Source organism: Kryptolebias marmoratus, linkage group LG3, assembly GCF_001649575.2.
Source record: "Kryptolebias marmoratus isolate JLee-2015 linkage group LG3, ASM164957v2, whole genome shotgun sequence".
In the NCBI taxonomy this organism is placed as follows: domain Eukaryota; kingdom Metazoa; phylum Chordata; class Actinopteri; order Cyprinodontiformes; family Rivulidae; genus Kryptolebias; species Kryptolebias marmoratus.
Window position 1 is genome coordinate 19,399,671 of NC_051432.1, and position 27,028 is coordinate 19,426,698.

At 36.4% G+C, this 27,028-nt stretch overlaps 1 protein-coding gene across 1 annotated transcript in view; it reads left to right on the plus strand.

Annotated features, from left to right (window-relative positions):
- LOC108231691 (voltage-dependent T-type calcium channel subunit alpha-1I) overlaps positions 1–27,028 on the plus strand; it is a 101,733-nt gene that overhangs the window by 4,828 nt on the left and 69,877 nt on the right. The window contains exons 3-4 of the mRNA XM_017408936.3: positions 10,916–11,013; positions 20,336–20,495. Coding sequence (XP_017264425.2) covers positions 10,916–11,013; positions 20,336–20,495 — 258 coding nt within the window. The remainder of the gene's footprint in view (positions 1–10,915; positions 11,014–20,335; positions 20,496–27,028) is intronic.

Sequence of the window (27,028 nt, forward strand, 5' to 3'; positions counted from 1 at the left end):
TCAGATGTTCAGAGTGCAAATCAACTTTCTTCAAGTTGTGTTGGGATGCCAGTTGGTGTTCTCTGACATTTGTGCATGATTTACAAACTGGAGTTGTGCATCTTGCATACATTAAGTTTTATGTGTGCTTTAGAAATGAAGCTGTAAGAACAAAACAACTTGAGCAAAATGTGGCCTAAATTTGTCTGGAGATATTCAAAGCTAAATGAGGGTTACAACTGTGTCTAAATTTTAAATTCTGCTTATTGCTCAATGGGTTTGTTTGTGTCACTGTTTGACTCAAACTCGCTTTAATTCTGTAACTTGTTCAGAACGTCTGTTATGAAACCAGTCAGTTGCTCCAACTGGTTTCTGTTTTTTTTTTTATAAATTTATAATTAATGAGGACTAGGATGGCAATTTTAGCTTGCTGTGTAAGTTTGTGTGATCAAACAAAGATTTACACAAAAACATGTCCAAAGCATAATAAAAAAGCTATCCTGCGATCCTGCATCATTAGTACAATGACACAATATAATTAGTTAGTCAGAAGTTCACAAAGATAATGCAAAATTGCAACTGCATCAGAGTTTTTTTTGTGAATAATGAACTTTTTCTAGACTTTGTGTTGATGGAGTGATTGTGGCTTTTTGTTGGGCTTCTCTGTTTTGGGTTTTAATGACAAGGAGGTGCAAAGAATGGTGGATCAAGCTGATACACCAGTATAGATGATAAGGCTGGGAAGTTTATTAACTTTTTAATTTTACATTATGAACACAATCACACCACTGCTGTCATTTTTTTTTTTTTTACTTTCAAATATAAAAAAAATCGCTCCTCATCTCCTGATAACTAAATGAGTTGTACAGTTGGTCACATATTGTAGATCGTCACTGACAGTTTCTAGTTTGTAGGTAAAGTTAATGACTTTTAAGCTCCTGGATATACATGAAGTCACACTCATACTGACAGCTTTATGATGTGTATACATATTTGATTTTCAGGAACTCTGACAGTTATTTATTTATTTTTTTATTGCATTTAAAAAATTCTGCAAGGCAGTGCTTTTACACTATGCTGCTGTAGACACACTAACTTGCGCACTGTCATTTCTACATAAAACTGCAAAAACAACTCTTAAGAAATAAAATCCAAAACTACTTTACACAAATAAATTCAAAAATAATACTAATTTGAAAACTCCAAACAATTAGGCAATGCCCTATCATGACTAGAGCTTAATGTATATTTATTTCAAGTTTAGGTAATCATGACTGATAAACTGGAAATACTGCAGTAGTTTGGCAACAAGAGCTGGTATGGTAGTTTTAAAGCAAAAATGAAGGATTTTGCATTTCCAGAAATAAAGACTAAATCACATTTACTGTTAAACCCCATCTTCCACACTTCCAGTTTGTATGAAAGCTTGCTGCTGGTAGACTATATTCTCCGTGACAGCTCTCATTGCTATTTGTGCTAATACATGAATCTTAAAATGTCAAAGCAGAAATGATCAAAGAAATGGTAACGTGCCTTTTCTCTTGGCAAATACTTTCCTCAACATCTTCCATAAGTAAAAGATAGGGCGTTGTCGTGATGTTTGATCTAGTCTTTTATTGTTTCTCGCTTTCTTCCTAGTTTTCTCATTTGTCTGTCCTTACATTCCTAGTTATCATCTCTTAAGCGGCATGCCTTAAGCAAAGAGCTGTCCCTGTATTTTTTGCACTAAATCCTAATGTTCAGTGCTTCATGACAAAGCGATTCCATCATCGCCACAATCACTCTTCAGTCTTATATCCACCACATGCGGTGCGTGTAGTGGCGAAGCAGAGGCCGTGATAAAATGTTATACCCCTGGGAGCCATCAGCTGCAAACACAAACCTCAGGCGAGCTGCAGGAAGGAGATGAGGAGCAGCGTAGGCTCAGCTGGGGTTCCCTGCAAATGAAGCAGACTCCTCACACATTCAGGCATGCTAGGTGGATGCTCTGAGACTTTGGGTCTGATATCTCATATGTAAAAGGTTGGTGTCCAACTTTAACTAAAAGTTTGATTTTCTATGAATTCTTTCTCATCCATGTTGTTTTAACTGAAGAAGTTGAGCGCCAGATGCAGGGAGTCCTGGGACTGCTTCTCCCCTCAGACCACATACTGCCCTTGGATTTTTTGCATGCATTATCAGCAAGTTGTATAATCCAGATAAATCAGCCAATCTTTTTCCTTACTAAACAGCCAATCACAATGATTTTCACACTCATCTTCAGTCTTTCTTTTGAGATCTTTAAGAGCTGAAGTCCTTCAGTAATTGCATAAATACAGAAGGAGTCTCTTGTAAAATTGAAATCAGATCCAAAAACGTTTGCTTATTATATATTCACCTGCTTTTGGTTCTTCGATCCAGTGGTAGCATTTCCTCAGGTATGTGACACAAATTCCAATTCACTGGAGCACCAAACTACTGTGTTCGACTTCAACTGGCTGCAAACAAATTACATGGCTGTTTAGATATAGAAACATTACAAGACACAAGTTACTCCCTTGCCTCTTTTACACTTGAAGAACACAAGACATGTATTTTTTTCCTGTTTTTGTTGTTGTTTGTTTTATATTTAGTAGAAGTATGAAAAGTTGAAAATTCTCATTCAAACTATTTTCCCACAGTTATGTACTTAAAAAATTAATTAGTTACACTCCACCACTGCAAGTTTCTAACTTTCCCCTAAAGGGGTTGTTTATAACATTTTCGTCTCACAAACAGTCATGGTTTGTCTGCCCGTGTTTATATGCCTACATGCGCATATGGTATATTTAATAAGTGCAGGTATCCCTTTGTGAGCCTGTCTGTTGGAGTGTTGTTAGAGAGGTTATCAGTGAGTGCAGGCTGAGCTTTGCACCCCCTCTCTCAGGATCCATGCAGTCTCTTAGCTCCTTCAGGCTCCCCTGACCTGCTCTATCTGTCTCAAACACTCGTCAGAAGAAATAGGATAAAACTAAAAAATAATGTTTGGTTCATTGGAGGAGTACCTGAAAACAGAATGATCATCAAAACGTAATGTCAAGACTCAGAATTTTTTTTTTTAATGCTGGCTCTAAGAGTCAGAAACAGGAATTGCTCATTTACTAAATTGTTACCTTGAGTATGATCCATCAAAGCTGAATCACCTCTGCCCAGGGGGCAATTTCAGAGAGCAAATAGTTTGTTGTAGTGTTTACAACTACAGCTGGTGGTTGCACATTTGGGTCTTGATGAGCAAAGCTGCACAGAGCTTCAACATTGTAGGCGCTGGAAACTGTGGAAAATGACCCGTTGTCCAACAAATAACTTCAGTCTTTATCCTATTTTTTCTTAAGTGGAGGAGTTCAAGTATCTGGGAGTCTTGTTCATGAGTGATGGGAGGATGGAGTGGGAGATGGGCCGAAGAATTGAGGATTCGTCCTCAGTAATGAAGGTGAATCTGTTGTAATACAGAAGAAGCTGAGACAAAGTTCTCGTTTAACTGATTCCAACCTACAGCTGTGGTCATGAGGTATGACCAAAAGAACAAGATTTGTATATAAGTGGCTGAAATGAGCTTACTTCATAAGACAGCAAGGCTCAATCTTAGAGATAAGGTGAGGAGCTGCATTATCCAGGGTAGAACCGCTGCTTCTCTTCATCAAAATGAGTCAGCTGAGGTTGTTTGGGCGTTTGATTTGGATGCATCCTGGATGCCTTGCCCTGCTGAATTTCGGAGCATATCTGCAGAAATAATAAAATCTCTCTGGTCTTGGAACAGATTCTGATTTTGATTTGTCAGAAAACGCTGCAGGGTAGCTGAGGAGAAGGGAGGTCTGTTTTTTTTTTCCTGAACCTGTTACTTCTGTGGCCCAACCATGGATCAGTGCAAGAAAGTTTGTGGATGAATTTATTTGTTTTTCAAAACCATGACAACCAGTAAAAATACATGTTACTTAACCATGTTAATGGAGAACCAGAACTGTTAGAACCAGGACCAGAGCAGTTGTTGCCACTCATTAAATGTTTTTTTTTTTTTTTTGTTGTTGTTGTAAATCCTTTCCCAACGTGCTTTTATCTTACCATCTGTTCTCATATTGTCTCTATGTTACTTATATGTGAACACAAACATGCGCTTATTATACATTTGCTTTGCATAAACGTCAAGGTGATAAACCAAACAAATGTTTGGAGATTACACATTAACACTCATTTTGTGAGCTGATAAATATTTTACTTTAAGGGAAAAGCAGATGGGAGGCTTTAACCAGTCCTGATTAGCAATAACTATGCCTTTTAAATTCTGTGAAGGTAAGTTTTTATGCAAGACTGGCATTCAGTAGCAACATTTGCCTCTAACACTTACACCAATAAGAATTCAGTAACATTTAAAAAAAAAAGAAAAAGAAAAAATATTAGGATTTTCCCTCTACAACTGGAACCTTTGCTGCATATTTAGGGAATCGTAACTTGACCTTCCGTAAACATTTCTGTAGGGACTGAGGAGCTTTTTTTTTTTTTTCTCTTTTTAAGTAAACATTTTAGAGTGACATTTGCATTGTTTGCTGTTGGACTCTAATGTTGTTTTGACCAGGGTATAGGAAGACAAAAATGTCAAAAGACATCTCAGAACTGGTTGTTATTCCATCACACAGAGAACTTTTACTAAATCCTACGTCACTGAATAAATGAGGTGTAGCAAATAACAGAAATGCCTTTCCGTGTAACAGCCCTTTGAGACAACAAGTGATGTGTGCTTCACTTTCAGCTGGTCAACTCAGTGAAAATTGGGTAGAGATTTTAAAGCATTTCATTTTGTTGTTGGCAAGTGGGATTCTTCAGGCTGGTATGCATTATATATGTTCACTGTAAAATGAGTCAGTCCTGAGCTCGGTGCTGTGCCATGTATGCCGTTTGCTCAGCACACCGTATCCTCATTGTATGCCACAAGTCATGAAAAATATAGGGTTTCAAAATGTCACAGTGTGTTCTGTCTGAAATGGTCATTATGTGTCATAAATCTAACCTTCGCGCAGGAGTTAGAACTGGAGCTTTATATCATTGTGAGTTTAGGTAGATATATGTAATAAGCAGGCAACTTTGTATAGACATAAAGAATGTAAGAACAAACACATTTGAATAGTTTTACTTTGTTATTATTATTGCATTTGAAATCCAAACTACATTGTGTACACAAAATGACACAAAAACTAGTTTTGATTACAAAACGCAACCTTTTTTAAACTGGTACCATCTATTTGATCAGTCAGTGTGTGTTCATACAATATACACAGTCAATGTCAATATACATGTCGAATGAGTTTTGCTGATTGATGTTACGGTTTATTGTGAAATGAGGACATGGAAAAGATGAGCTCTGACTTTCCATCTTATGTGAATTCTTACTATGCTCAAGATATGCATAGGAAATGTTTAAGGTACTCATCACAAACACACACACACACACAAAAATCAGTTTTTATTTAAATAAATAAATAAATCTGTTGATTATGGGCAGTTCCTGTAAGTAAATATTTCACTTGCATCTATTTAACTACACTAGGAGTCATATGTTTCTTTGATGGTGCAGCTCACATACTGATAGAATCAGAGCATCTGTTGTGACTTGGAGGCAGCCATGTTGTAAATGAATGCAGTAATGTGCAGAAGCATCTTGGTTAATTTGCTGCAATTCTTAATGTGGATTTGGACTGTTTCAGTTGCTTGTGTCTCTTCGTTTATGGTCAGACTGACACACTGATATTGACATTAAGGCTCTTTGGAGAGCATATCATTTGTGGCAAAAAATGTCTTCTTGTGGCTAAAGATAATTCTTTACACCTCAACATATCCTTTCTGTACTGAATGCACCATGAAGGAACTCACACGGATCTTGTCATTTAACTGTCCAAGCGCATTTCTTTAAAGCTGGCTTAGCCATTTCACACTATTTTTGTGTATCATAATTTATAATAATGTTACAGAGCTTAAACATGATGTGTGCAGACTTTAAAAGGAAGAGATGGGGATGAACAAGTAAGAAGAGAGACAGCTGGCTTTCATTTTTGACGAGCTAGTTGTACATTTTCCCATGTAACACGGTACAGATATACAGGACAAAACCTTCTGTAACCAACTGATTAATGTAATCTAACTTACTAGATGTGGAGCTCCAATGAATGGATTTTAAGAATAATATGCAAAGAAAGAACAACAGGACAAAGCAGATTTGTATTAAAATAGGACATAAAGAGGAGCGTGGAGATCAGAGTTAACCAATAAATAGGCATGAGACAAAGGGGAGTTTGTGAGGTAGAAGGTTCATAGAGGATAAGACCAAAAGGGAAAAGGTAAAGGGATAGAGATGGGAATTAATCCTTTTTATAAGTGATTGTGTGTCTGTTTTGTGTTCATGTGTCTATGTGCTTCTGCTTCCCCCTTGACTTCGTTGACTTGATAACCACTTCTGGGACAGAAAATGTGCTGCATCCATTAATCTTATTTTAATAATTGATGCCATCTTCTCCAGAAGGCGTTTAGCCAAGACTGCAGGCATAAAATGAGACATTTTAGTGTTCTGTGGTAATTGCTACATTAGTATATTCTTCTCTATTAGGCCACTGTACATCCACTCGTATGGCTTAAATGTGTAATATGTTATAGCTTGTTATTACTTATGTGAATTGCATCGTTTTCAAGAATGCAAGTGAATTGCATTTTGTTTTGTACCTGTGTTTTATCACCATACTGCATAAACTACTGCTTTAAAAAAATCTTTAGAATTTAGCAATAATCTAATACTTATTGCCAAAAATGTTAAAACAAGTGTTGCATGTGGTAGTTTACGTGTGGGCTTTAGCTCTAAAAACTTACAAAACTCAACTTCAAAAAACATTTTTTCATACTGACTGTTGTCTTCCTGACAGGAAAATCTAGTTACGGAGCAAAGTTTTCAGAGCAGAAAGGTTAATGAGGAATCAATAAACATAATCCTGGCCTGATTGTTCTTTTTCACTAGGTTGGATTAAACAGCATGTGGGTAATGTATATTTGCATAATTTTGGAACTGGTTGTCACAATAAGTTAGCTGTAAGGGGTTCAGAAAAGGTGGGAGGCTGACTTTAATGTTTCATGGGTAGTCCTTCAGAGCAAGCACTTCATTAAGACAGAGGTCAGTGCCACGGGACAGCTGTGATTCAGTGAGGTTGCAGCTGTTATTAGGCACAAGGAGTACTGGACATTTTAAACTGTGTAGGTACAACAGCCTCTTCAAGGAAGATGTTGAAGATTCCTGTAAAAAGCAAAATAAAATGTTATAAAATTTAAAAGTAGCCTTCATTAAAGAAACTGCCTAACACTTTGTATGCCAAAGCTTTAACCAAAGATTTTGCATGGCCTACGAGTGCAAAATTATGTGTGAAAGATGAGTTTCAGCTACAGCAACCCCAAATTGTAGCTCAATAGCTGTAAATACACATTTTTGTGTTTGCTAAGGTTGATTTGTAATAATGGCCTGAATTAGGTTGACACCAAAAGTTAATCAATGGTACATCTAATGATTATTTTTTTCAAATTTCAAATACAATCCATCCAGCTGTCCATGTGATTTACTGCTAACAGACAGACAAACAAACACACACATGCGAATACATGATCACCCACCTTTCATTGAGGTAGGCAATAAAAAAAGCATTAGTTTGTGTGATTACTGCTCAAATTACTGGATCAGCAATTGACCAAGCAAACATTTTAAGGATTTTTAGACCATTTTAGAAAGTTTTTAAATACATAATAATTAGAAATAGGCATATGTTCCCCATGAGCCTGAACCAGAACAAGCAGGTAAAGAAAAAAAAATGGATTTATGAATTAAATAGGCCCTGAGATGTACTGGCAGCCTGTCCTGGGCACATGTCACTGACTGCAGGTGTAGGCTCCAGTCCTTCTGTGATTCTGAACAGAACAAACTTGTACAGAAATTGAGTGAAGGTGAAAGAGAGGGTAAGAGACTTCGCTTTGGCTTTCAATGTAAAATTTTCACTCAACTGTAAAATATTGTCGCTCATGCATTGCAAATCCTCTTTCACAAGACAATTCTCAGTGGGCAAACGCAGAAGAAAATTTGTCCCACTGTTCCACTCTGATTGCTCCTATGAGTAGGTTTTTATGATGCCAACTTGTGACAGGGTTTTAATGGAGGCAGAGGGAGGTTAAAGTAAACCACAGAGACACAGCAGCTCACTTAGGAGAACCGAGACACCAGAGACGGAAACACTCAAAATGTAAAAGAGGCAGAGGAGTTAAGACATGGGGTAGAAAGAAAAAAAATCAACATATTCTGTGGTTGTTCTGGAACAAAAGTAATCCAAAGTAATTTATTATCTGAAAGACCAGACTGAAAATATGTATCTGTATGTAATAAGTATCTATCCATCAAAAATGGGATCTTGTATACAGAACTCTTTATTTTTTCTTGCACCTGCTCAGCATGCATTTGTTGCAGCCTTTCCTAGTTCTTTGTTTTTTTTTCCAAAATGTATAAAATAATGTAACTTTTATACAATAAAGACTTAAACATTCATATTACCGTTACAACCTCCTTTAATACCTTATATATTTTGTTGTTGTTGTTATTAACTCTGTTTTGAATACAAGTCTTTTTATTCCTTTGCATCACTGGATAAAGTTTTGGTGTCTACTCAATTGCAAAAGAGAGAAAGAAAAAAAAAAGCACCTGTCAAATTAGAGCACAACCCCACACTGCAGACCCACCTGTGTGATCCCAGAGAGATATGGCTGTGCGAACTCTGACCCAACTTTCAGTCGGTGTGTTATATTAGCACGTTTTGCTCTGACATGTGGGGAGATGTAGCACAATGAGGGCTCACCCACCTCCTGTCTGCAGCATGGTTAAGTTAATTTTCTGTCAACAGGAGGGACTCCGATTTCATGGTTCAGCAGTTAGACTCACACTTCTGTTTGCAAGCTTTGCCATTAAAAGTGTTGTTCAGCTGAACATTGGACCTGGCTAAAATTGGGTGAATATAGAAGACTTTTGGGATAAACCTAAATGTAGACTGACTCCTTTGTTGTTGTCTATAGAATAGTTTCTCACTTTTCTCCCATTTTTTTCTTGTATAATGTTTGTTATCCTGCCAGATTTAGTGGAGATGAAAAGCCTTTATTATTTTCACAATAGCCATTATGAGTTTTCAGTTTTTGCGTAAAAGGTCTGAAGATTGATATTATTTTTTTACAACCAGTCAAAACTAGATAAATGCCAATTTCTTCTGCAGAATCATCTCTAACTGACTCTGACCATTCTCCCATGTAAAAAAGCAATATTTTGGTAGCTGTCCAATTAGAAGGGTTTTATCTTTTTTTTTTCTTTTTCTAGCTAAAGTTCAATCTAAAATCAGAAAACCTCATGTCATTTAAACTTTGAAACTTAACTGATGTTGCCAGAGGATTTTTTTTTCTTTTTTTTAGTTTTATTTTCTGAGCCAAAGGAAGTTCTTTGAATCTGTGGGAGTTATTCTGGAATGCCAGGAAATTTTAGTCTGGTTTCGTTCTATTTCTGAAATTTTTATTATTATTTAATTTTTTTTTTTTTTTTCATAAAGGTCAAGAGTTTGAAAGCGAATAATTGGATGGGGCTGTTTAATCACATAAAACTCACCTGGTAGGTCATCCAGCCTCTCACAGAAATAAGCTTGTTACTTTGGAGTGCTAGAATATTTTAGCAGGAGCAGAATATTGGTGTCAAATACCTAAAACCTGTCTCAGCTTCTTGTACTTTTCTTTTGCACATCTTGACAACAGTCCGCTTTCCCCGCTTCTAAGTCTGAGAGCAGCTTCTCTCTGTTCTGCCAGGTATATGCTCAGTGCTCGCTTCGCTCTGTCTTTCGGTTCCTAAACTTGTAATTATCTCCAGCACTTGATAAAAGCCCCAGGCTCTCTCTGTCTCTCTCTTTCAATCTGGCTTTATTGCCTTCATTATATTGCACTTAATCAATCCTCGGTGCTTTCTCAGGTAGGTTTCTGATTTCACACTTTTTTTTTCCAGCTCTGTTCTTTTTTCTTTGGTTTTTTCTGTTCCCTTCACTTCAGCTCTCTTGCTTTCTGCTGTTCTTCAGGCTAAGTATATTTCCACAGTAATGAATTGTCAAAAATAGGTCAAATAACACAATATGTTCTCCTTGCCTTCCTTACCCTTTTTTTTTGTTATCATACACTGTTTAACTTGAAGCTTGTGAACTTCTCCACCTCCAATCTTTGCCCCTTCACAAGCCTCCGCTTTCATCCCAGATGGTTGCACATTCAATCTCAGGCCTCTCTTGCTCAGAGATGCCTTCAGACCAAGACGATACACTTTGATGCTTTCACTGCATGTGCTAAAAGCCAGCATAGCCACTTTCCAAGACCCCAGGACTTATTCACTTGCAGATTGACATCTTTCTTCAGTGGTGTCATAACGGAAGAAAATGTCTGGTGCTTGCAATCAGTGCAGCTCTTTGTGACAGTGCCTTGTAAAACAAGACACCTACAGACATTAATATTCACGCTCAGTTTCTTCCTGTTTAATGAAGCACAAGCAAACATTTTACTTTCTAGAAACAATTAGGATATGCAACAGATCAGTCCTCCTACTTTCCTTAAAGGTGCAGCATTATGAAGTCCACATATACAAGCTCATTATTCAGATTAGGACAAGCACAGCAGGACGCCAGCTGTGGTTCTGTCTAGTCTTTCTAATGGAAACAAATTTGGAAGGAGGAGTACAATAAATCAACTGAGACCACAATTAAAGATGAAATCCCTCTAAATAAAAAAAAACAATATATATAAATATACGTTTGTTTATTGTTCTTCTCTTTGCACCTTATTAAGCAAATGATTTGTGATCTTAATTGTCCTTTTGTGGGCTGTTTGTATTTTCCAGGATGATCGAATACTCTCTGGACCTGCAGAACATCAACTTCACAGCCATCCGAACAGTGAGGGTCCTGCGGCCTCTCAAAGCAATTAACAGGGTGCCAAGTAAGTCCCAACATCACTTCAGACTAGTGTTCCCTGATGTCAAGACACACTTAGATAGGTTCATTAAATTGGATTTAAAATCAATCAAAATTAGCTTTGAACTCTTTCAGGAAACTAAAAGAAAAATTTACTTTGACCTAAACTTCATAAAATAGTAGATTTTACAGTGAAATTACACATGATGAACAAACACTGTTCTCATAGAAAACGTATATTATTATTATTATTACTATTATTATTTGCATTGTCTGAACAAATTTTGTAACAAAAACAGGAAATTTTGTAAACGTGCCGTAATGTGAAGGGGTAAAAACTTTCCTTTTAAAAGCAATCACAACATTCGTTTGAACTCAGTATAAAACAACTTATTGGACTTACTGTGTTGCTTATTCATCTGCCATTGAAGCATTATTTTTTCTAATATTTGATGTATGGTTTTAATCTAAAATATGTCATGGGTCTGTACTATTACAACTCTTAATTGTGTGATTATGAGAGTGTGTCTGAGTTTGATGGTTTTAGCTTCACCTCACCAACAAAGGCCAGCTTGTTTTGTTAGTTCACACAACACTCCCTGCAGTACTAAAATTGTTCCACAACATTATTAATGCTGAAACAAATAGGATACATAAAATCAGCACCACTCTCACAGAGCGACCTGCCAAACGTAACCCCAAAGCCTCTTTGTCTTTGCAGCAATTATGTCATTTTCTCTGTGTACCTGTTGTCTTTATCAGCTAGCCTGTTTGGTTTTACATGGTGCAATTATTCCTGGGAGAAAATAGATTTAGTCTTGTGTTTTTCAAACAGAAATGGCCCCTGGCACAAAACAAAATTAAATCAGACATAGAACTGAACAGAAAAGTGACATTTCATGTGCGTCCCTGAATGTGATACTCTTGAATACTCAAAGGTTGTTTCAACCTGCGTGAGGACACAGATTCTTCAGCAACACATCAGACTATTTAAATTCCTGAAAACTAATGTCACATGTAGCCAGCATTTCTGACAAAATGCCCACAGCTTCCATCATCTTTGAAATAATTAGGATTTCTTGGGTGGTAAGCACAATCAGATCACCTGTAAGAGTGCTGCTTATTCTCACTGTCCTTTTTGATGGGAATCATCAGTGTTTTTTCTTTTTTTTTTTCCCCCCAGTCATTTGTTTTCCTATGTTGGCTTGACTAAATTGTGCTTAGCAGGCAATCATTTTAAGAGGCTATGAGTACTCTCCAAGTTGGATATGCTGGTGCTTGAAGTTAATGTTGTTTTGCTTCTTTTATAATTGCTGCCGTGCACCTCCCACTGCTCAGAAATCTGCAGCACAAACTGAGCTACTTATTGTTTTTTTAATATTATTATTTATTTATTTTGCATTTGTGAAAGCAAGTAAAGCTGATACGGTCAATAATACAGAAAGAGATGAGGTTTTTGCTGCATAAAATGTGAACACACAGTCAGTCACATCAGTCACAGATGTTTTTCTTTTTTATTTTCTTTTTGTTACTCTGTCTTAAGATGTATTGTATTGTACTGTATTTTTATCTAATGTATTTCTGATTACTCTTTTCTGTCTGTCTAACCCTCTATGACCCCCATGTTACTTTAGTTATCTAATCATTTTTATGATTGACATATCTGGGTAATGTCCAATCCCTAATGGGAACTCCTTTACCTTTCTTCTACAATTTTGGTTTTTCACCTCCTTTAGTTATATAATCTGCATTATGTTAGTAGATTTATTGTTATAAGAAGATGCAGTAGTTGTTTCTTTGCTTTTTTCTGGGGGCTGATTTAATCCCCAAGAAGAATTAAAAAAACAAGTTTCATGATTTCCTCCTTTGAATTCTAGTGTCAGGAAATCTAATCTGATCTGTGAAGATCCCAATCAATCCTCCTCATCTGATGTTTATGTGATTTTCTTTTTTTAGTACATGTTGGAATGGGAACATGTTCAGGTACTGGTTTGATTTTTATTCAGAGTTTTAGCTCTGATCTTTACATTTCAGAATCTGGTCAGCAAAAATAAACTTCAACTGAAAATATGTGGATGTTGCCACTCAAAAAAAAAGACTTAAGATCTATTCGGGTAAAAAGAAAGAAAAACATCTTTAGTGGAATTTACTGTTAATGCATATTTATATTATTTGTTAAACTATTCCCACTTTTTTGGAATACAGCTTTAATGAGCTCAGAGATAGCACTAGCTTGCAGACTACTGACACCGTTCATGCTGAAGAAATGAGCTACACTTTGTGAGCTTCCTTTCCATTGTTCTTTTTTATGTACTGTAACTATATTCCATGGGATAAAATTCTAACTTTGTTACTTTGCACACTTTTTTTAAATTGTCAGACAACTGAATACTGTCACAAACATTTATGAAAAATAGAAAAAAAACATCATCTTACTTTACAAAATCATTAAAAAACTATAAGCTCAGCTTCAATCTTTATTATAAAATTGAAACCATATTGCTCACACCACAGGAAACTCCTTTGCCGAAGCTCATTTGTATCTGGTCAGAAAACTTTTTTTATCTTAACAGACTATGCATTGTGGCGTTTTATTGTCGTCCACTAGAAAAGATTTGCTTTCAATTAAAGTGAGAATTTCCATCTGTATCATGTTGAGGTGTTTTGTAGCAGACAATCCAAATTCAAGGCTGACGGGCAGAAGACTGGCAGATAAAAACTAAACAGAGTTTTACTACCAGGATGCTGAAATTGTAGAAAGAAAGTAAAGTAAGGCAGAGAACAGAACAGAACTTAGAAGATAAACAAATAACAAGGATCAGGCAAAGAAGAAAGAAATAATCTGTTGACAAATGCATGAGCAGAAAGCAAAAACTCAACAAAATACAGACAAAGAGGTAAAAACATTGTGCTTATGAAGGTTTCAGAAAGACTGCAAAGTATCTTAGTGGAGCTCGTGTTGAGCTGTTTGAATTCTCTAAAATCTCAAGGAAAGTAACATCGGTGCTTTCTTTTTACTTCATTTAGCACAGGAAATTTTACACAAAGTGAAACAAAAGGTTATGCCAACCAGAATTACCTGAGCTTGTATGAAAGGTTAAGAAAATGTGCACAGAAGAAAAGTACATGTGGTAATTTCTCTTGCTATTCTACTGTATCATAACTCCATAAAGAAAAAAAGTAATAATGGGACATTTCCAAAGATTTGTTTTACAGAAGACACTTGTTCAGTTGGCAACATTTCAATGAGGACACAGAATTTGGGTTAATGGAAGTTTTAAAAAAAATGAAAATTACAGGTGAAAGCACAAAAAGGCAGCAAGAGAGATAAATGGAGCTGGGGAGATGGGATTATCCAGCTCTATGAAGGATAGGTGAAGAGGAATGAGAGGAGGAGAAAGATGATGAGAGGCGCGATGCTGGGGAACTCACATGAGCAGGCTATTACAATGATAGATTGAGCTAAGGTAGTGTAAGGGATGGAGGGAGTCATCAGCTGAATGGAGATAAAAGGAGCAAGGGACGAAGAGGACAGAGATCTGAAGTGAGGAGAATGGGATAATAGAAATGAATATGCACTTATTTTATTTTCTACCAGTGGAATGATAATCACAGGTGACAGAGCTTAAGACTTAAGGGTCCACCAAAATTTGTCTTTAAACAACTTTAAGAGACAGGCAATCATTTTGTCAAATATTTCCTTAGACCAGTGATTCCCAACCCTGGTCCTCGAGGAACACTATCCTGCATGTTTTAGTTGTTTTCCTGCTTTGACACACCTGATTTGAATGGGGGAGTGATTAACAGGCTTCTGCAGACAGAAAGGACCTGCTGAAAAGCAGGGAAACAATGAAAACTTGCAGGATAGTGTTCCTTGAGGACCAGGGTTGGGAACTGCTGCCTTAGACAAAGCCAAGAAGGAATCTAGATCTTATTTGAATGCAGTTCCACTGTTCTTTTCAAAGACAGCAGACTCCATTAAGAAACACTGTATTCCTGTACAGAATTCTTTGGTCCTTGTATCAACTTGTAAAGCCCCCCATTACACCAGATAATGACCCTGCTACAATGTAAAACCTTAGCCACAGTGTGGAAGGTCTTTGCTGGCTTCCAGGATGGTTTTCAGGTATGTATTTAAAAGGCAGCGGGCTCCCCATTATGTGTGGTAGAGTGTTTTAAGCATGCAGAAAATATCTTAGCAAGGTTGTGATGGTATATTATTGTGCTGGCAGCATATTATGGTTCTGGTTGGAACGTGGTGGCAGGCCCTTGCATACTGGTGTAACTTGGCTGTCAGGAAGTTGAAGCAGAACTAGACACGAGGTGCTCATGTCCAAGTTACAACCATGACGAAGACAAGGTCATGGAATTACCCTTAACACAGACGTAATACTCTTGGTGGTAGAATAATGCTACCTAGGTGTAATCTTTTTATGCCTATGTGCATCCAGAAATGGTCTGACAGGAAGAGAGCATAGAGCATGGTGAGAGCGCAGGAGAGCTTCTTGAGGATGGGGACACAGGGAAAAGTCAATATGGTTCATGGTAAGAAGGGAGCAGCTTCATGATAGCATCCACACTGAAAGTTTTTAGTTGTGTTTTTTTTTTTGTTTTGTTTTAATCAAATATAACAGAAAAGAAAAAAGCAGGATCTGAAAACAAGTTTGTTAATGCTCCACAATTTTTTATTTTCGTATTATTATTATTCTACTGTATCACCAGCCAGTATAGTTTAGGTAAACTCGTGATTTCAAAAAAAATCTACAGACCTCCACCCTCCTGAAAGGGTTTGAAGCCTCTTGAAACAAATTCAGTTCACACTAACATTACTCCAAACAGCACCAAGAGGTAATAACACCTGCATGAGAGGGGTCTTGGTGTTACATTTTAGTTCAATATTTCAGCACACAAAATATATAAGGAGCTCAGGTATTATTTTAACCTGTCACTATTGTGACTCCAGGGATCCCATAATCACCCCCTGGTCAGTATGTTATTTTGGTCTAAAATATATGAATTGATTTTCCATGAAATCTGACCCAAATGTTGCCCACAAGGTAAATTTTTACTATAGTACATGACAGCTATAATACTTTTATTTATAGCTGCAAAAAACCACAAAATTCCCTTCAGCCTTTTCTGACTTAAGCGTTTCGATCTAATTAGCAAATTTACATTCCAGTCTTCTGTGTTCCAATCTGCTTGGTTTACTTCTATTGTAGACACAACTCTTTTTGTGTTTAATCTTTTTTTTTTTTTTTTTTACTGAAACATAACAGACAAATACCTTCACAGCAGGCATTTTGTCTTGCCGTGGTGCCTGAAGTTCAGGTGTCCTCAGAGTGTTTCAGAAAATGAGCAGGAACAGTGTCAGTGATCAGAAAACGAAGTGGCTGGATGGAGCTTAGCCATTATCTACACTGACAAGTCAAAAAGACTTCTGAAAATCAATAACCACAGTCCTTTCATAAATGTAACCCATAACTCTGCTGTCATGCACAGATAATGTAAAAAAAAAAAAAAAGTGATTTCATAACTACTGCTTTGGAACGGCTATAATATTGAATTATCTAATCATTCTCTATCAGTGCCTCTTTGGGGTGGTTGTCTGAAGACGGGGCCGACCCATGACAGCAGAAAATCTATCTTGACCTGAAAATAAATGACTCTTTTATGCTTTATCAAGTATTGATAAGACAATTTCCAATATAGATATTAAATTGCCAAGTCATTTTGTGAAGCAGCAGACACGTTGTCCGCCTGATGAGAAGGTCAGTGTTTACACTCGCTGCCGAGAAACGGTTATTTCATTTCTCTTCATTTGTTGCATGAATAAAGACGTGAAGCTCCCTATATTAAAGACAATTTACCACAGAGCTCATCTCAGGGGTAATTCAATCTCCTCTCTGTGGAAGATGCACCAACACACACACACACACACACACACACACACAAAGCGCTCTGCTCATGTAGCCACACATGAATAAACACACTTCTCTGCCTGTACTTCGCTAAATAAAGTCACAATTAAAAAAACAGAGCCTTAAACTCGTGCACACACACACACACACACACACACCTGTTGGTGCAGAATGACTAAATGATTGCACACATACCCTCACCGGGATGTGTGCCGTGTGAGTCAGTTAATTGCATTAATGGAAGTTATCCATGTCTGGCTCCCACTGGCCACAGCTTAAAAGCTCGGGTCTGTTCTCTGCGTTACCCAAAGCTCTAATGGGAGACGGAGCATTTGCAGCCAAGGTAACGGTCATCAACGTATTCCCTCCCTTTGTATATTACACTTCTTTTACTCTTACGTCTAACCTTCTTTTTATTTCCTGTTTTCTTCTCTTTGCACCTAAAGGGTTGCTCTCCATCCATCTGAGGATGTCCACACAGACAAAGCTAACTGTTTCCAATAAATAAAGTTGTCCTTTATAAGTTAAACATTTCCTCATAATGTATATTCAGTCAACACATACAGTAATTACAATAATTAAGATAAATATGTTATTGTGAGGCGACCCAATTGCATTATTCTCATAAAGAATATATATATTCAAATTTATTGAAGCTCAAACTTTGTTAACAAGTAATTGTAAAGAGTCGGGTTATTCATTTTTAACTCTTCTTTTTTTTTAATGAATTAATAACATTTGAAAAAAAAAAACCCAACAACTATTGATTACTTTAAATGTTGATACTTTTTTCGAATAAATAGCCTATATTAATTCTACAGTGCTTTACTGACTTCAAACAGCCTTAATCAATTTCAGACGTCTGCTTCAAGTTTCTCAAAGGGAATCTGTGATGTTTAATTTCCGGCACAAGCACCGCCAGGGTTAGACCTCACTTCCACTTTAGTTCAGCTGAGGGTAATTCAATTAGATTCACAGTCAGCTAGTTTGATTTGACTGGCATTTAGAAAGAATCGCCCGAGTCAGTAATTACACTAAGGTCAACATGAGGTTATGAGCAAAAACATATCAGAAGAAGATAGATTTATGTACAGAGAGCCATCTCTGTAACTGGTTCTGAGGGTGCACAGGATTTCTTTAAGAAATTAAAATCTAAAAAATACACACACACATATATATGTGTGCATGTCTATATATATATATTTATTATTATAAAGTAGCAAGTAGTAATTTTTTTGTTTTGTACCAAAATTTATTTAACAGGAAGGAAATATTTTTTCTTCATATATTTACAGAGTGCATTAAGAAAGGGTGAAACATTTGAAGTCATTGAAATATTTAGTAAGACAACGAGATGAAGATGTATGGACTGCTTTTCCTTTTAGCCCTGATTAGTTAGCTAAATACTGCATCAATCCTTAATCTGTGTTACATGTAGGGTTTGACCCCTGGTTTGGTTTTCTTATGGGGTACTGAGCTAACATAATGGACCGTTGGATCATAATTAGAGAGGAGTTCAGTGATTGATTGGCTAATTATGATAACGCAGAGGGTTGTATGGAAATGCAGCATAGAGTGTTCCATATAGAGTTGGGACAGGCTGGGAAAGCTGAGAGAGAATACTGGATGTTTATCCACAGGAGACTGAGAAGTTAAGATTAAAGCTCATGGAAAAATGTCTGCTTTTGTTCAAGTTAATAGTAATCTTTTTGTGTTGGTGTGTTTTTGTCTGGTATCTACATAACTGGAACATAAGAATCTGACACCACTTTGTTGTAGTTTGAAATAGGTTTTATTTAAAACAGCACAGAGCATCATCACAGCCAGCAGACTATCCAAAAACAGGTATTTGTTGTTTAAAACAGACTAAATGCAACTTGTAAACCTGTTAAGTAAAACACTGCTGCGCGACATGTCCCGGCTTTAATCTACATGCTGTTTGGGCATGAATATCTCTCAGCACTGATGTACTAAGAGAGACTACCTGGCCTTCAAACTACCCACCCCACAAACTGGCTGAACCATGATTCACAGAAGCATCACTTTATCTCACCCTGAGGCCCAAATGATTCAGAAACCTTGTTCCAGAAAGAAGAAAATATTTACTGAAGATGAACCGATTAGAGCTGTTTTAATAGACATGAGGTGCTCCCATAAATGTTACAAACACTAGTTTTATTGTTGTGAATGATCAGTGAACAACTGTTTTAACCTTTTGTTCTGAATTTGGAGATTACTGTCTTGATATTTTCAAATCCAAACCTAATTTACTTGGTTACTTCTAACCCTTTTTTATGTTTTTAATGTTGCAGTAAGAAAGTTGAGAGTAGCCATGCCTTAGCATTTATTTTCATGATATGCTCAGAAAACAAATGATCAACCTCATTATCCTGTGTTAATGAAGGTCAATTTGTGATGAAAATGGTTTATTTATGGCATCATCTACAATAACGAGACCTATTTTTTCGAGACAATGGGTTAATACATTTACCTATTCTCTGATTTTCTGATTTTTTTTTTTTTTTTTTTTTGAAATCCTAATGAAATGAAAATTATTCTGTTTTTCAAAGATCAGGAGAGTCAACACTAATAACTGACATGAGGTGAAATTGTCACATCTAGGATCATTCAGCAAAACACCCAGTTGCACATTCATGACTTGACCTTATGTTAAATAAATTATCCAGAAATGTCATGACAGCAAAACTGAAGAATGAAATAAGCCAGAACGCAACCAATCATTTTCACATAAAAATCTTGTGAAAAACAAAACAAGGGAAAACATGTCATCATCTTTAAAAAAAAAAAAAAAAAACTTCTGAAGAGAACAAAATAAAACTAGCTTGTTAATCTCAACATAACAGAACGATCATCTCATGATGCTGAGAAAATCTCATCAAAAGTATTACCTGCAGGCACACTCTTGACTTCTGTACTGCTGCACTTAAAATTCAAAATAAGTAAGTATTCTTTTAAACAGGTTCTGGATTGAAACGAGCAAATAAATATGTCAAGGAGCTACAGAAATGCTGCTGATAGTTTCTTGTTTGAAGAGGTTTTTCACCAAATTGGCTTTAACAATATATATTTATATATATTTTTGTCTGTTTTTTCTTATGACAAAAAGCTCTGATTAACCTTTTGGGTTAATTTCCAGAAATTGCAGTGATCATGTTTAAATCTGCATAATCATATAGAAGTTTAACATTTTCCATGATGCTAATTTATGCTTTCAGCTACATATGTACACTTGTGTAAACTTTATCATTCAGCTCACCCAAATCACATCTCCAGTCTATTCTACTGTGCCCTATTTTTGTTATACCAGCTCTATCTATCTTGATGTAAAAAATCTCATTTAGCTTACTGTACTACGATGATGAAACTCTGTGGTCACGTAAACGGATTGTCTGTGTCTCCCTGCAGGCATGCGCATCCTGGTAAACCTGCTGCTTGACACTCTGCCCATGCTGGGGAACGTGCTCCTCCTCTGCTTCTTTGTTTTCTTCATCTTTGGCATCATCGGTGTGCAGCTGTGGGCGGGGCTGCTGAGAAACCGCTGCTACCCGGAGGAAAACTTCACACTGTGAGTTCCCGCCTTGCTCCATGTGTCCGCGTGTGAAAAAAGGAACGGGAGAACACGTGATGCTCCAAGATCCGTGGCATACAAGTGTGTGCCTTGTCTACTGACTATCAGTTGTGATTTCATAAATCTGTCACAGTGTGAACATGCCCTAGTCTTATCTTGTATTAAAAATAAAATAAAAAACAGTGAGTATAGCTATATTGGAATGGACTTTGTAGCCACAAGATGTCTTTCTCTCCTCTTGTGTCAGTGTGCTTGTGTGTGTAAATGTCTGTCACCTCTCCTCTCATTACCTGCCCTCACTCTCTGTGCAGATTAATCACATCATCTACTCAATTTGCTGATATCACCGTAGAGAAAGAGATGAAGGCCCCCTCGTGCTTCTTTAGTCTCTTCAGCTCTAATATAATGAGACTGACCTCACTGTGCAAACCAAAATGTGCACAAAGCAAATATCATTATCTCCAAATCAAGTCTTCTACTTAATTAAAACCTGACACCTTTTCTTTTTTTCTTTAACTCTAACCTCTGGTTGCTGTGTCAAATCATAGCCCATTAATATTTCATAGAAGCTGCAGCAAGTTTAGAAAAAGTTTTGGGTTTTTATGTAGCTAAAAAAATGTTTATTTCTGTAAAACACAGAGGAAGCTAAAAAAATAAATAAATGGATATATTAAATAATGTTTTTTTTAATAATGATGAATAAACAAAAAGGCAGTTTTTAAAGTTTAAAACTGATGTGTAGGTCCTATTTATTCTTATATGGCCAACAACAGAAAAACAATAACTTCCTTATTGTGAAACGCACAACTTGACTGCGTAGGAAAAATATCCCACAGTCACACATATGCTTGTATTCCCCTTCCTAAAATGCAGAAATATTTATGCCAAAATGAACACTGAATTATGCACCACATGTACCTCCTCCAGCAGAGGATCTGGCTTTGGAAAAGGGCCTGAGCTTTAGGATTCTATTAATTTCAACCAGGTTTACTAGGCCTTTATTTCCCTGCCATCTGTTGCCTTTAGTTAGACAACTGTGTGCACTTCAATCTTTTCATTCTGATGCTGTTACTTGTCAGGCCTAATGTTCTGCAGCCTATCTCAGTGGCTGCAGGATGTTTATTTTGGTGAAAGTATCAGAAATTCAATTACCCTTCTGTCATGTCACTTCAAAATCAGAAGGAATATGTTTGCCTTTCGTACTTGATTTGAGCGCATTTTTCTGTTCGGGCTCTGCAGTAACACGAGGAACACAGGTGGTTTTTATATTTTGTCACGTTAGGTTGTGTACTTCATCTGTTCATGCACTGTAGTATAAAGCAGCAGTTGTCACAAAGATGTCAGCATCATTCAACTACCAATCATATAACATTTTTTTGTGAAATAGTATTTTTTACATTTTTTTTAGTGGTTTGAAAAATGTTGTCAGAACCAACAGGACTGAAACCAAGATAAAAGACGACACACCAAGACAAGGAAAAAAAAAAAGTGCACATACATATACCACACTTCTAGAACACAGTTGGCACATTCTGGCAGCTACGTTTTTCCATTTTGCTGCAGAAGGATGGAATTATAATAGCATGATACAGAAAAACGACTTAAAATAACACAAAAATAATCATTGTTTTAGTGAATAAACTTGCATGAAAAGAAAATAGATGTGCATCTTTTGACACCTACTGAGGGAAAAATAGGCATTCTGTTTCACACTTCAGATTTGGGTTGCCAGATAAAAATAACTGAAAATCTAGCCACCTCTCAATCTCAGTGATGGGTTGAGAAAAACAAACAAAATGTCAGAGTCTGATCCCAGAAAACTTAGAACTCATTGTCTGCATGTGGTTTCACAGAATACTGAAAATTAGATGATCCAGCCCAACAAATATAAGTGGTAGCAAGGTTTAAATTGATTGGATAGTAACTTACTGAAGCTGTTGTGGAAAATTCCCTGGAAAACACTATTTAATACTGATAACATTAAACCATGGGCAAATGTTTATAATTCTAGTCATGTTGAATTTGCCTGCATTTAATATTTTCCTTAATTGTTTACTTGTAGGAACAGCTTTATCTAAAGCCAAGGTACTTTTCATGCATTATGCAGTTCAGGTTAAATAGGCCATAATATCAGTAATTTGAAAACAAATTAATGTAAGTGCACTAAAGAAAATTCGTAATTATTTTCTAAAACTACAGAAGTTTATTTGAACAACTTTAATATTCCTTGCCATAAAGTGACCTGAAGGTGAAACAGGTTATAATTACATCTCATTTTTCTTTCAGTAATTATGCATGTGTTAAAAAAAGTTAATCAGTTAATGGCTTAAAAGTGGGCAAAATATGACATAAATTGTTACATAAAGATCATCCATCAAATCTAAATGAAAACAGTTGTATTAAGGTTCTCTGATAGCCACAAAAACAAAAGACGTGTTAGAATTAGAAGCTGGGATATTTAACAGGTGTTGTTTGGTCCCAAATAGTCTATTATGAGTACAGCTTATACGACTGTAATGGTGGTGTGCGATCGCCTGGGGAGACCAAATTCTCAGCCAAGCGTTTGATTAGGCTGGTTTAGCTGCATGGAGGAGTGGGTCTGACAGCAGTTTGCACTGCCAAGCCTTCTGAGAAAATAATGATCTGATAAGAAGCTTTGGGGTAGGTCGTCACCATAGTAACCATGTCATAGATGAGCTGGAAAGTTAAAAAGAGAACGCAATCATGGGATGCCCTACCCCAAAACAGAGCTGATACTGAGATAATTTCCATAATGTCATCCAAAAAGTGCATGCTTTATTTTGTTTCTTTGTGATATGCAGTGGGTATAAATTAGATGACAGTCTTCAGGACTACAAGCAGGAGCTATTAAATAGCAACTTTGGCTGGTGGTTCAGCTCTCGGGAGTCCAGTATCGCCTCTGGTGCGAAATGATTGATGTCTATCTTCCAGCAAACAGAAAAAAAAACACAAAACATATCTCCCATTGCCACTTTGATAACAAGTTAGAACAGAGTAGCTAAATGTCGGCTTAAATACACGCAGAAATGGGGACTTCTGGAATGACAGTGCAATAGACAGGAGAGTGGAAAAGGTGGGTGGATTGCCTCATTTTTTTTTGATGTTGACTTGCTGTTCTTAGACCTCTGCTTAGCAATGAGACAGAAATACAAACAGCTGGAGTCACAGGTGGTCAGCAGGAAATCATTTCAAGGAACACGTGGTTGTCCATGTGGACACACAGCCATGGTGCATGCTTTCTCTTAATACACACACACAAAATCCCAAGTGTAACATGGACACATATGTAAATTACCATAGAAAAGAGAGCTTAGCCTTGTGAACATTTGAAATGAGAGTTTAGACCATACAGGTGAACTAAAAAAAACTAATTAACAAATGGTCTCCTTTTTATTAGTAATGCAGGATTCAGACAAGAACACAATGTGATGTCGGCTTGTTTAATAGCTGCCGTTGTTATTAAAGTTTTCTCAAGAGATTTGATCAACGATGCAGTTCTAAAGTTTTGGGAAATTCATGTTTCAGACAGCAACTTGAAATCTCAAAATAAAAGAGCGGGAATTATAGCGAACGAGCAAGCTAAATGTTCTGCATCACTCAAAAGCACTGCACCAACAGATGCTTGCATTTAATTATTTAATTGAAGTTAATTCTAAGTTCTTATTTTTCAGAAAACCAGAAACGGCCTGATTTAGCGTGTGGATTGGTGCACAACTTATAAAAAGCTTTGTTGTTTAAGGAAATTACTGTACAAGTAAGCAATCTGAACTCTTAAAAATGGAGCACATAAAAAAAAAGAATAACAAGTCAAAAAGTAATAAATCAGACAGATAAATAAGTATATATATATACAGCCTAAAATAATATATTAGAAAAAATGAATAATACCCATAGGTTTGGTTGAAATAATCTGTGTAGTCAAAAAAAAGTTGACTTCACTGCCAGAGGAGAAGTTTGTACGAAGAAGCATCCAGGTCGAGCCCCTGCTTTGTTTCTCCAGGCTTGTTTTGTTTGGTGGCTCCACAATTTAGTCAGCTATATAAGTTTACAGTGGAATGTCAGTGGCATGTCAAAAGGTTTGGTGATATGCATTTCTTTTAGGCACTTTGAGTTGCCTCGTGCTGAAAAGTGCTATATAAATAAATGTACCTACCTACCTACCTAAAACCACTTGGCACTGATAGTACAAAATAACTCTAAAACAAACTGAACCAAAAGTGAAAAAGCTCATGAATTGCCATATGCTAGATGATAGCCTAAGTTTTCTGTGAGTATTATTTTAACTAAAAAAGGTGTTTTTAAATATGCAGGATAAGCATGAAATCACACATACATAGCAATCCCTAGCATGTTTATAGTTTCTGCATACCAAAAAACTGAGTGGTGCTTAATTCAAAATTAGTACACCTTTCAGAGCGTGCACTAAAGTCACTAACAAGCAGTTAGTTTCAGTAGTCTGAAACTAGTTTGTTGTTGTAGCTGTGTTGTTTGTCCTCTCTTTACTAGTTTTATGACAAAATGTGAAGCCCAATGTCTCAAATCCAGCTGTGTTGGCAGATCCAGTTCACTGTTCTACACATCTCAGCACCCAAAACGTTCATTTTTTAGTTCATGCCATTTTATAAATGACAAAACACAAACCCAGTCTAAAAAAAATGAATAAATATATTTTATACCAGGGGTAGGCAGCCCCGGTCCTGGAGGGCCACTATCCTGCATGTTTTACTTGTTTCCCTGCTCCAACACACCTGATTCAGTGGTTAAATGATCTCTTCATGTTCTGCAGAAGCTTGTTAATCATCCATTGATTCAAATCAGGTGTGTTGGAGCAGAGAAACAAGTAAAACATGCAGGATAGTGGCCCTCGAGGACCAGGATTGCCTACCTGTTTAGTACGATAGGTTTCAATGTTGTTTTTTTTTCTTTTTAAAATTATTTTTCTTCTTGTTTGTTTTTGTTTTGTTTTTTTTTTACTAAAGAACCTTATTTAATTTTGCTTCACATGTTTGAGTCGAGATTTTTTTTGACAATATGAGCTGGTGTATTCACATGGCTCAGTTGCAACTGAAGAAAGTGTGCGCTAAAAAATCGATGTAAGAAATCTCAATACAAAAGGCTTTCGATCAAGTCAGTAAAACCGATTGTATCTTCTGTTCAGTGCAACGCAAACTCATAGAGAGCGTGCCCATAGAAGAGCTATGAAGAGTCAAAGAAAGATAAGAGATAGAGTAATACACAGGGTAGTACTGTGGTGTTTCTGTCAAGCTTTCTCAAACACCGGGTCAAATATAATTGCTAAAAATGTCTGCATTTATCCGTATCTCGTTCGCTGGGATGCCCTTTAGACAGCAATTGGGTCGCAGATTGAAATCAAATCACACAGTGCTCCGCTGTTCTCTATCATTATCCCTTACCTTTCTCTTCTCTTATTGTCAAGACAAATAACTGTAATACTTCTCTCTGTCTGTCTCTTCTACCTTCTACCCATGTAGTTCACCTCTCTCTTTCTCTCTGTGTGACATAGACATCAGGTACAAAAAAAAAAATAAATAAATAAAAAAAAAATAAATAAATAAAAAAAAAAAAAATATATATATATATATATATATATTAAAAGANATATATATATATATATATATATATATATATATATATATATATATATATATATATATAATATAAACCTCATGAATAGTAATTTTGAGCTTTTTCTAAAGGTAAATTAAATAATTAAAACGGTTATAGTGTTACTTGTGCAAAAGCTGTAAGACTGCATTTCGCCCCTTTTTGTGAGCTCGCTTTGCAGATTACTGAAATGTTGAAATGTATATAGATAACAACTTCAAATATGTCTGTCAGTCTGTTTAGAAGAAAAACAATAATACTAACAATGAGACTAGAAGGGAAAGCAGTTCCATTAAATGGGTGAAATTGGTGAGTCAGTAGACAGAGCAGTTGGTGAGACAGCTTTGTTACAGGCTGTCTTTGTCATCAGTGTGACATGATGTGAAAATGACTTCTAGGAAAATATGTAAATTACAGCCAAAAGTACCGAGCACTTAGTACTTCCAGTGGTCAACCTGGAAATGGTTGTGAATAGTGTCTGACATTTGGTTGTGACAGCTTGGTGTTTCAGGTTTCAAGTGTGTCTATTACTACCTTCTAGCATCTTTCTGTCAGTCTCTACCCGGTGCCATTTTGTTCAATTTTACCACTACAAACATAATGATCTCTCTCTGCGTCTGTCTCCTTATCCTTTCATCCACTCATCTCTGTCTCGGTAAAAATTCAACTGTAAATTTCAATCTCACATCACATAGCTGTTGTATGAAATAATCATGAATATAAGCAGTCTTTCAGTCTTTAAAGTCCAATTCACTAACACGAGTGTCCTCTTTAATGCATACAAATCTAACTCTCTCTGTTGTCTATGTCCTACCGGTCTCTGTCTCCGTGTTAAAATAAATCGAGGTTTAAAATTTCAAATTTAACAAGCTGTTTGAAAAAAA